We start from the raw sequence: 11,355 nt of genomic DNA, 5'->3' as shown, positions 1-11,355 counted from the left end.
CAAGTAGTAATGAAGTGAACACCTGTGTCACTAAAACCCAGATCAAGGAGTAGAGCAAAAGCCAACACTCCCGGCGTTGGTCTTCCGTACGTGTAACTGCCTTGACTTCTGATAGAATCATATTTTTATTTTCTCAATGGTTTTTCCATCAGCGTGGATTCCTTAACAATATAATTTAAATCTCGCCTGGTTTAGAGCTTTCGGTAAATGGAATTATGCTATGTGTACTCCCTTTCGTCTCCTTGCTTCAGCGCTCTATTTGTAAGATTTACATATGTGATTGCACTCTATTTTCAATATTACATAGTATTTTAGTCACTGAGTAAATCACAAGTATTTATCCATTCTGCTGTTGCTTACCGTTCAGGGCTATTACAAATAATGCTGCTGTAAACATTCCTTTTTTGTACACTGGAACATAGTTGTATGATTTTCTCTAGGAAAATTGCCTAGATGTAAAGTCGCTGGGTTGCAGGGTACGCTGATACGTCACACTGTAATAATGATAAATATCTCCGAAGTGGCCGTGTCTGTCGATGCTTCCATCAGCACCGTGAGAACTTCCGTTAGTCTGCGTTCTTTCCAGTAAATACTTAGAGTGGTCAAGTTTCAGTGCTAACCTCATGGCAGTTGTAATTTTATTAACCCGATTACCGATGAGGCTGAGCATCTTCACTTTGCCTTTTAGTCATTTATAGGTTAGTTTGGGGTTTCTTTGTGAGTACAGGCACATCTCTTATTTATTCCAGTTTAAATTCGTTGGGCTCCTCGACTCTCTGAATTGGTATCTTATCATACTAGAAAAGTCTTGGCTATTATTTTTCCCCCAAAATGTTACCTCTGCCTTATTATCTTTTAGAATCTCTATTTAATTGTTAGTCCTTCTCCCTGTATCCGCTTTGTCTCCTGATACTCTCGTTTCACATCCTTTTGCTTCCTCGTGCTGCATTTCAGATAATTTCTTCTGATCTTTTTTCCAGGCCTCATATTCTCCAGCTGTCTATAGTCTGCTACTAAATTTATCCATTGAACTTTTAATTTCACTTACTATGTTTTCCCTTTTCAGGACTTCTTTTAGTATTGTTCTTAAGCATTTTCTGTTTCCCGCAGATATTTTCAAGCTTGTTTTAAATTAAATATAGTAAGTAAAACTTTCTTTATAGGCTATCATGATAGTTCTGCTATCTTAAATTCTTTTGAATCTGTTCGTTGTCTCTGCAGACTCTTGCTCAAGGTGCTTTGTGTCTTTGTGTGCTAGTCTCTCTCTTTGAAGATTATTTGTAGGGGCAATTCGAGGGCTAGAATGTAGGTCTTTATTCCAGAGAGAACTCGTTTGCTTTACATTCGGGAATACTTTACAGCCATGACTTGAGGTTGTTGGACCGTCAGGTGATAGGAATTTGGCCAGTAAGTCTTTGCCCGGGTGTCCCCACTGGGGACGGGGAGGGTGTCTTAGAAACTGCTTTGGGTGGGCCCCGAGGTTCAACTTCTGACGGGTCCCATCCTGACGCCCTCAGAACTAAGGTTCGCAGGCTCCCTGCGTTGACAAGCACTGTCAGGACCAAGGAGGCTTTGTGTCCACTCACTGCTCAGATTCCTCCCTCCCTCCAGCCCTTCAGTTCCGGCCCGGGGGCTACTTCGTGTTTAGTTGCTTTCATTGGAGAGAGTGATCTGCATAATGCCGGCCATTCCAAAACAGACATCTTGTTTTCTCAAAAAGCAATGAGTGAGCTTAGTGATCTGATAGAAATGCCTGTTTGGAAGAATGTTTGAATATTTTTGTACATTTAATGACTTTCTCAATAAGTTTCTAGGACATAATGTAAAAATGTTGTTGACTCATGCTAGTGGTAGATTTGTGGTATCTGAAGTTTCATAGTGAATTTGCTGCTTATAAACTTCTGCCTTGTCATACCGTGAATCATTTACTGTTTAATTGTTTGACTAAGACTAAAGTCTCATAGTCACTCTTTTATATGTTTACCTTGTCAGTGTGGGGGCGGGGGGCGTAGGGCTCTCTTGAATGTGCGTAATGAAATTTTAGAAACCAAAAACTAATTTTCTAATTCACTCACCACGCCAGAGTGTTTATTCATGATTGCTCGGTCATTTGCATTGCACGTTCCAGCTGTTTTTAGGTCCTGGATGTCATCATTGGATCATAGTAAATGATAGTAATAAGCGATTAGGGAAAAACTTCCTAGGCCTTTGCGTGTAATCCTCTTTCTTTCACGTGCTCGAAGCCTCTTGTCGCGCATTAGCCCATGTTCGTGCCGCAGGGTCGAGTTTAGTCTCGTAGGGAGAAATCCAGACGGTCTGTGGGTTTGGTATCAGCTTACTGGGTAATGTCATTTTCCTCATCAGGTTAGAGGGCAGGAAGGACTGGGCCTACAGAGGGTGCTTACTGCCTTGGCCGATAGCCAGCTGTCACGCGAAACTTGAGGAAGTTGTGGGAGGTGACCAGTGAAGCCCAGCACGAGAAGGGTGCTGTCCCCTGCCTTGCCACCTTGGCTTCCTAACTTACGGTGCACACGTATTGGGCAGCCTGCTATGAATCTGTGTTTATCGGTTTTGTTAGGAAAAGTCACTGAGCTATAATGTTTTTGTAGCATTTAATCATGGCGTAATCTCCTTTACATCTGTTTTTTTTTTCTTACTTATAGTAGACCCAAATGCTTTGTACATTGTAGAACCCCTCAAGTTCTCTCCAGAAAAAAAGGTAATATTTTGTTTGTTTTCAAGTGCATTGGTGTGTTATGTGGTAGTAGATGAAGAAATAGTTTGAAAGGTTTGATATCACCTTTCAGTAGCCCTTACATTCCTGTTTCTGTGGTACTGATATAAATAAATGTTTACAGAGTCAGCAAACCGATCCATAAGCCGTATCCAGCCTGTGGCCTGTGTTGTATGAACCCAGAGCCATTTTTAAAGGGTTGTAAGGTGAAAATGAATGTGCCAGAGATGTAACATGTGACCTGCAAAGCCTAAAGTAGTTGCCGTGGCCCTTCAGGGAAAGCCGGCTGGCCCTGGCTGGCACCCGTCAGGCGCCAGGCTCGTCCAGCGCAGGGCGGGCACTCGCCCGGGCGCCCCACGGCGCGGTCCACTGTGTCCATCTTGACTAGAGCCAATTGTCTGAAGGTGAAAGAACGTGGGCTTTAGAGCCTCGTGGCCTACGATTCGGCCTCAGCCTGGCCACTTCCTGTGTCATGACTTGAGCAGGGACCCAGACATCAAGGGCGAAACCCTCACCTTTCAGGGCTGGTCAGTAAGGTGTGCGCGAAAGCAGCTAGTGTAGCATCTGGCACGCGATAGGCATTCAGAGCTCAGTCCCCACGGCCTGAGTCTGTGTCCAGAGGTGGCAGGTGGGGGTTGATTGGTGTTGACTAAATAAGCAGGGGCGATGGCATCGCCACAGAGCAGAGCAGTGTGCTGTGCCGTCCACAGCACTGTCTCGCGTTTCACCAGGAGGTGGCACTTTGCTCCATGAGCTCAGCTCTACATGTTCATTCAGGTGGCTGTTAACTGTCATCCGGGTCTAATTCTTGCCCCTTCTTTTCACTCCTGCTATAGAAGAAACGCTGCAAGTACAAAACAGAAAAGATTGAGACCATAAAGCTGGCAGAGCCGCCACACCCTGTGGCCAATGGAGACATAAAAGGAAGGAAGCCCTTCACGAACCAGAGAGACTTTTCCAACATGGGAGGGGTGTATCACTCTTCTCACAAGGGTCCCCCGTCTGAGGGAAGCTCGGAAACGTCGTCACAGTCGGAAGAGTCCTATTTCTGTGGCATTTCAGCTTGCACGAGTCTGTGCAATGGACAGTCCCAAAAGACAAAGACTGAGAAGAGGGCTTTAAAACGGAGGCGCTCCAAAGTCCAAGACCAAGGGAAGTTGCTGAAAACCCTGATACAGACTAAGTCGGGGTCGTTGCCGAGCCTGCACGACATCATCAGGGGGAACAAGGAGATCACCGTGGGGACGTTTGGCGTCACGGCGGTCTCGGGACGGATCTAGAACCAGTCGGACTTTTCATACTGGAGACTTTTTGTTGTTGTCCTTTGGAGAACAGTCTGTGGTATTCGAAGGGTTCGGGGGAGGGAGAAAATATTAATGGGAAAAGTATTCAGAAATTATGGTTTCGGCCTTTTTAAGAAGTAGGTGGAACCGTGTTCGTCTTGGTTAATGAGCTGCAGTTGCGCGAGGCCGACCACCTCCACGGGGACAGCGGCAGACCTTTTATAAGACGTGTTTTTCACAGATCTGTGACTGGGCCAAAATAATTTGGACGCCCGGTTCCTGGGGTGGGATAGGAATGGAAGCCTAAACCTCTTCCTGTAGCTTTGTTCCTATTTCTTGCACCTTCCCATATTTATGTGCCTTTTGTCTATTTATAATGCCACTGGAAGAGGAGCGGGAACTTTCTCTGTCATTTGATTTCTTCTATAACTTCGTTAGTTTTTTGAAGCTGCAAACACTACAAGGCTTTAAGGTGATCTGCGCCTGGAGTTCAGCGAGGTGGGTCAGACAGTGTAGAGATCCCGAAGACGTGCCAGCCAGACCTCTGCTCAGCGAACTCGCTGGAGACGCGCACTTGCTGGAATTTGACAGTCTGTTCTTTTAGGTAAAAGGTGATACTGTTAATAGGATTTTCCTTTAACTTATTCACACTAGATTTTTTTTTAGTTATTAACTCAATGAGGAAAACAGAACTACAAGATCTTTTCTTACAGATGACTAGTATTTGCGAAATAAATTTTTTTATAAATTCACCTTTTCAACACATTTAACCACTTGTAAAGGTTTTCTTTGGCTACATTACATTTTAAACATTCACTATAAGCACTATTCCTCCAGACTTTCTGTTACTGCCATTAAAAATGTGAAGGTTTATCAGATGAGTCCAGACCTCACATGCTGTGATCACGTCCTGTGGACAGAACCAGCTATTGAGTTCGTGGAGCCTTGTTGAGTTGGTCAGGTCCGAAGGGATTGGCAGCCCCGATGCTCCCTTTGCATTGGCTACCGATGAGCAGAGGTTTTCACGTGTGATGTCACTGTGTCTGCTGCGTTTTGTCCTTTTTTTCCTTTGAGTAAAATAATTTCTTGGTATGTGTTTGTATAATAATGAGTGAACGTGGAAGGTTTCTTTTTGAAAGGGAGAGAATTGACCATTTTGTGTTGTCAGACTTAACTTATAACTTATTGAGCACTTTTAGTAATAACTATTTTTAAACTTGTCTGATACCTTTCTGGGGGTATTGTTTGTAATGTGACTTATTTAAAGCCTTTTTTGTTTGTTTAAGTTGCTGCTTTAGGTTAACAGTATGTTTTAGGTGACTCAATTTTTTTTCCAGTCTGTACAATTAGCCATTCAGAGCACAAGGGCCTGATTGTATAGAAACCCAGAGAACAGAGGTCCAGGCGAGAGCAGGTGGGCGGGGGTCACGACCGTGTGGCGCGTCCAGCCTTGTGGGAAGATGACTTTCAGTGTGTGACTACAGAGCTGTAGTGCCATTAGAAACTGTGAATTTCCGAATAAATCTGAACACTTGTCTTTATTAACTACCGGCTCTCCCGTTCTTTGAAGGAGAACTTACAAGTTTGTTTTCTGAACATAAATTCAAGTTTTTGCCACTTTAGAAACTAAATTTAGCAGCATCACATGACATGACCGATCACATTTCGGCCACCCACAAGCTGATCGAACTCTCACGTAAGTACGAACTCTCACGAAGAGCAGTTCGTGCGGGAGCAGCGAAGCCGCGTCGCTGTGGAAACGGCTTCCGGTGTCCTCGTCCCGTGACCCGTTCGGCTTCTGATGTTGAGGAAGCGAAGCTCTAAAACCGGATGAACGAAGAAGAAGAAGGAGCCGAAGAGGGAGCCGAGGGGTCAGCGAGACCAAGGGCATGGAGTAAAACGGCTCTTAACCCCCCCGCCCTCACCGGCCAGGCTCCCCACCGCCCCCAGCCGCCGCGCTCGGCTTTCCAGTTGTTGCGCTGAGGCTGCCGCTTACCGATGATCCCGTTTCCCACGTCGCCCGTTTGGATGCAGAGACTTGGCATGAAAATGAAACAGATAAACTTGCATTTGTTAACCTACCTGGACACGTCTATTTAGCATCACAGGATATTAAGTAACGTGTCCATTTAGAAATTCTGCCTTTCTTTAAACTCTATGTTTCATAGATTAAAGTTACTAAAACGTCACGCTTTCCCTTCTTAATTTGAAAAATTTCAAACCCATAGAGAAGTCAACTATCCACACACCTGTGCTATCCACAGTTAACATTTTTAGTTTTCTTTCGCACACGATACACATTTTGGGGGCCGGGCCATTTGAAAGTTAGTTGTGACGTCATGGCCTCACCCCTAAATACCTAAGCACGTGTTTTCCAAGAACCGGGACATCGCCGGACCTGACCGCAGTGCTGGCGTCAACGCCCAGCTGGGCAGCTGCCCGCCCCCCTTAGACGCGCCCCCCTGCGCGTGCTCCCTGGGCGTGCTTGCTGGGCCAAAGCACGGCCTGGTTCAGCCCCACTGTGCACCTGCTCACCGCACACCGTCGCCGTACCCGGCAGGCCGGGTAGACCCTCCGTGACCGACCTCACTTCACGGATTTTTATCTCAAACAAGCCCTCAATGCTGCTGGCAGTCAGGGTATATTTTCCTTGTCCATTTCTTGATTTTCCTGAATGTTTTCAAACTTTTGCCTCAAAATGCCATATCGTATGTCTTTCCTCTTAGCTGATGGCCTTTTTATTTTTCTGAGAATATAGAAAAGTCATCAGGGTCTCATAAGCTCCCACCTACCAGCCTCAGCGTCCGTGTGACCTGCCTCCTGCTACTTTGGATGAACTGTCGGCTCCTTAAAGCCAGGGAGCTATTGGTGGCCTGGATTTCATGCCTAATTTAATTCAACTGTTCTGAGAACACCGCTTCATTTTTTCTCTCCCACGTGTTTCTCTCTTTACCCTTTCAAGCAGATCACTGTTATCGGCACGTTAATCAGCCGCCACTGCCTCCTGCTGTGACCTCTCTCGGGCCCCACTTCGCCCTCCAGCTGCTCCCTATTTCTCGGCTCCGCTTTACGTCCTCATCGGTTTCTCGCCGTTGTTTCCCGAGCCCACTCCAATCAGGCGGCGGATGTCACTACTGAAACTGCCCTTGTCACGAGCACCGGTGGCTGCATGTTGCTAAAACCCATGAACAGTTCTCATTTTTCTCATCTCACTTGACCCCTCAGCAGCTCTGAACTCAGCTGACCACTCACTCCCTGGCCGGCTTCGGGGCTCGGCAGGTCCTTCAGCAATGCCCACTCCTTCCTGATCACCTGTTCTCCCCTTGACCTTGGAGTGGCCCAAGGCCAGTTCCCTGACCTCTGCTCCATATCCACCCACTTCCTGTGCTGACCACTCCCATTTTTTGTTACAGCTCAGGAGTTTCAGGAGTTTCTGTCCCATTCCATGACCTTTCTATCTTTTGCTGAGCCCATGCTTATTTTAACTACTACATTTATTCATCTCTTTAAAAATGTTCATAGTAGTCTATATCTAAAATAAATGAAGGATTACTTTGTCAAGTTCCTCAAATTTCTTTCAAACTTTTATTTGCAATTTATTAAATATATGAATTAGTGTTGATTTTACAATATTGAGTTTTCCTATTCAGGAATATAGTATGTCTCCATTTAAGTCTTCTTGAAATTATGTACAACAATCTGAAAAAGTCCTGTAATTTGTATTAAGTTTACTACACAGGTTTTTGTTGTTTTATGAATGAGGTTTCCCCACCCTCAATATATTTTCCAATGAGTTTTTGAAAATACAGAGTTTTTATTTAAATGTATTTCTTAACAGTTCATCTTGCCAAAATTCTACTCATTTTCTTCTCAGTCACTTCTCTTAGTTTTTCCAGGTAAATAATCTAGCCGCGACGTCTCATGTATCTTCGTGTTTCTACACATACATCTTTAGCTCCTTTGGCTTCTCTTTTTACATTTGTGCGGGCTTTCTGAACGATGTTCAGTAACTGGAGCACTCACGGTGGTTCCTTAGGAAGAGACGTGGCCGTTAGTTTAAGACCGATGTCTTAACGGTTTTACTAAATTTTTTTCTTCATTTGGAATAGAATTTGGATTTTATCAAATGCTTTTGAACATCCAGGCAGCAATTTTTTAATTATCTTATGCAACCGATTATTATTTTGATAGGTCGTCTAATATTAAACCATCCTTGCTTGTCTCCTTGGATAAACCAACATGGTTTTTAAATCTGTTGTGTGTTTGGTTCTGTATTGGTCAGCTTGGATTGGGCTATGTTTCAGTAACAAATCAACTCTTTAATCTCGGTGGATTAACACCATAAAAGATATTTCCCATTTATGTAAAGCCCAGTGCAGGTCGGGTGGCCCTTCTCAATCTTTTTTTTTTTTTTTTTTTTTTTTTAACGCCTACAACACTTGATATTTTTAGGCGGTCTCCCATCCAAGTACTGATCAGGCCTGACCCTGCTTAGCTTCTAAGATCAGATAAGATCAGGCACGTTCAGGATGGCATGGCCACAGAGTCTTCTCAACCTTAAGACAATGACACTTGGAACACATAGTCTCAAAGGGTGATGCAAGAGGGGAAGAGAGCACGGAGAAGGCACGCTTGCTCTTAACCGCCTCAGAACGACACACTGTTTACACTCCAGTTGCAATGTGAGGGTAGCGACAGTGTCCCAACCCACCTGCAGGGGAAGCTGGGAAATAAAGTTCTCCTGCGTGCCCAGGGAAAGGAGGGAGTGTGTGAACATGCCATTGCATCTACCAACGATTCTCTGAAATTTCTCCCGTTACACATCTGTCTATCTCGGCCTCTGACTTCCGTGTGGACGTCAAGATCTCCTTCACGATTTTCTGAAACATTGTTTCAGTCATAATTCTCCAAGACGATTTTGTGTCTGTGTCTTCTTGATGCTCTTTCTTTCCCTTTCTCTGCAGAGAATAAGAGACACCCTCTTAACTCATTCTCGTAAGAGAGAATATACGTTCAGAATCAGCACTTTTAACAATTGGGATGTTATACTGCTTTAGGTCCTTATCTGTTAAAGGTGTGAATCGATCATCTTTTCAAGATTATTGTTCGACTTAGCCCTTAGGCCTGGATTCTTGACCCAATATTATACCTAGTGTTTACCTTTGAACTAGTATCTTCCCTTATCACATTTCCTGAGTTAGCTGGTTATGCTGAATCAGGGGAGTCCATGGGTTTTGGCCCCATTACGCACCTGTGGTAGGATTTCTCTGTGTACGCTTGTTCCTGCTGTGCTAGTCTGGGCCGAGCCTCCCAGGATGCAGCAGCACATCATGAGCTTGGTGCCCATCTGCCTCACGTCCAGCTCCTGTCTAGCGGGTGTCGGAAGAATACTTGCAGCATGTAGTTATCAGATAAAAATATGTGAGTCCTTTTAAAGGTATTTTGTTCAATTAGTTGAGGAAAATATTTTATGAACACTGCTGACCGGGCGGGGACCACCACAGCCCTTAACCCGAAGGGGGTCCACACAGCCCCAATTCTGAGAATCGGGCAGCTAACATCAGTGGTAAAGAGAAGTCTGCCCCCACCCCCGGCCCAAGAGCAGGCAATCAGAATTCTTACTTATTGGGGTTAATGGAACTTTAAAAGAGGAAGTACAAAAATGACTCAAAATCCCCACATGAAAAAGAATATCGACTTGAGGGAGCAGGAGATGCTAATGAACATCACATCAAAGAGGTTCTTCTTAAAAAATAACGAGCCCGGCAGAGAAGGGAAATGGCGGCTCTCCTTTCCCCCGCCGAGTCTCTGGTGCCCCCCGTAACCCCGGAACGCCCTGCAAACGTGTGACAGGAGCCCACTGGGCCTGACGAGCTCCAGCGGGCATCCCTGTCCCCGCGCAATGACGCTGTTGTCACCTGAAATACCCCAGGCTGGCTCTGGCACATCGCAGGTGGCCTGGTTATGGTTACGGCAAATAAATAAAACGGCATTTTCGAGTGTTTATTTTTTTCGCTGCAGTGCAGATGAGTTGAGAGCTACCTCTGCTGGCCGGCCGTTTGCAAAGGTCCGTGAGCCCCTGCGTTAGCAGGAGCGAGAGCCTGAGGCTGCTACTCAGATGAGGTCGCCTTCAGTCAATCCCATGGCGACTCTAACCCAATTCACAGACTGTTCTTTCTGACAAGCTGTAAATTAATCCGTCTTAGAACCATGGCTGCTGGTTCGTATTTCCATTCTACCGTGTTTATGGAAGGAGTCACGGAACCAAAAGACAATCTACAAATGAAATTTAAGGAAATGACTTCTCGAGTTTCCCACGGAGGAACGTTGGTCACTAATATAGTTCATGCCCCCACCCCCACCCAAGGACCTGCAGGTGCACAGACCGCCCCTGGTGATCAGGTGCATTCGTTTTTCCCAACTCTGTAACCTGCGGACTTTCGTCCCATATTTGCAGGTCCTAGGGCCCTTTCTCTGTGGCATCTGAAAACCGTGAACTGTTAGCGAGTTATTTATTACCCCGAGTTCAAAATGGGGCTAACGGGATCATTTATTAACCCATTTTGAAAAACTTGTCCTGAGTAGCACAACCCAGGCTTTTCACATCTTCCTAGTCCGAGTCTTGTCACACTGTCTTGTGATGGCCTGAGAAGAAGTATACAGGCGCCTTCCTATGACTTAACTTTCAGACAAAAACCGTCTGAACACACGTTTAAAAGCACACACACGAACACGTGTTCCAGCCCTCTTCGTCGCTCCACACGCGTCCCTAACCTTTCGTCGCGATGTTACGATGAAGTCACTTGTTTATATGTCTGTCTCTGTCCCTCCTCCCTAGACCGGCAGGTCCCGCGTCTCCGGTGGCGGTACAGTGAACAGCTGCAGGCACGAAGGACGAGGGTGCGACTCTGCCCGAACAGGGCGGGCGTTGAGCTGCGTCTTGCAGAATGAGTAGGCGTCCACGGGGCAGCGGAATCACGGCTGATGGGAAGGGGAGGGGTTAGAAGTGGTCATCGGGGGGGCATTCCATCCAGAAAGAGCCCTGAAAACCCCAGAGGCGCAAAGCGCCGTGAGCTTCACAACCACAGCTGGTCACTGACCAGGAGGATTTTAATTTCTTTCCCGGGATTAAGGCCATGAGATTTTTGTATCTCCTCTTGGCTTTCTCCAGCAGATGAAGATGCCGTTACCGAAGCGCCATCACAAGCTTCCCTGCTCACGGAGGTTAATTAGTAGGTGTGTGGCCTCCAAACCATTGTCTAGCTGCCATTGTGACCACAGGCTTATGTTTGAGATGACAGCTAGCTGGGATTAAAAAGTAGCCTTCGGTTGTGATTG

The 11,355-nt window shown here is 45.8% G+C and overlaps 1 protein-coding gene across 1 annotated transcript in view; it reads left to right on the top strand.

Moving 5' to 3' along the window:
* Positions 1–5,563, top strand: part of SUCO (SUN domain containing ossification factor) — a 58,393-nt gene extending 52,830 nt beyond the window's left edge. Inside the window, 2 exon segments of the mRNA XM_016147167.2 lie at positions 2,664–2,719; positions 3,571–5,563. Of these exon segments, the coding sequence (XP_016002653.2) occupies positions 2,664–2,719; positions 3,571–4,014 (500 nt within the window). The 3' untranslated portion in view covers positions 4,015–5,563.
* Positions 5,564–11,355: the final 5,792 nt, after the last annotated feature.

This window comes from Rousettus aegyptiacus, unplaced genomic scaffold (genome assembly GCF_014176215.1).
Source record: "Rousettus aegyptiacus isolate mRouAeg1 unplaced genomic scaffold, mRouAeg1.p scaffold_m13_p_17, whole genome shotgun sequence".
Classification (NCBI taxonomy): domain Eukaryota; kingdom Metazoa; phylum Chordata; class Mammalia; order Chiroptera; family Pteropodidae; genus Rousettus; species Rousettus aegyptiacus.
Note: the sequence above shows the minus strand (reverse complement) of the source record. Positions and strands in the feature narration are given on the sequence as shown.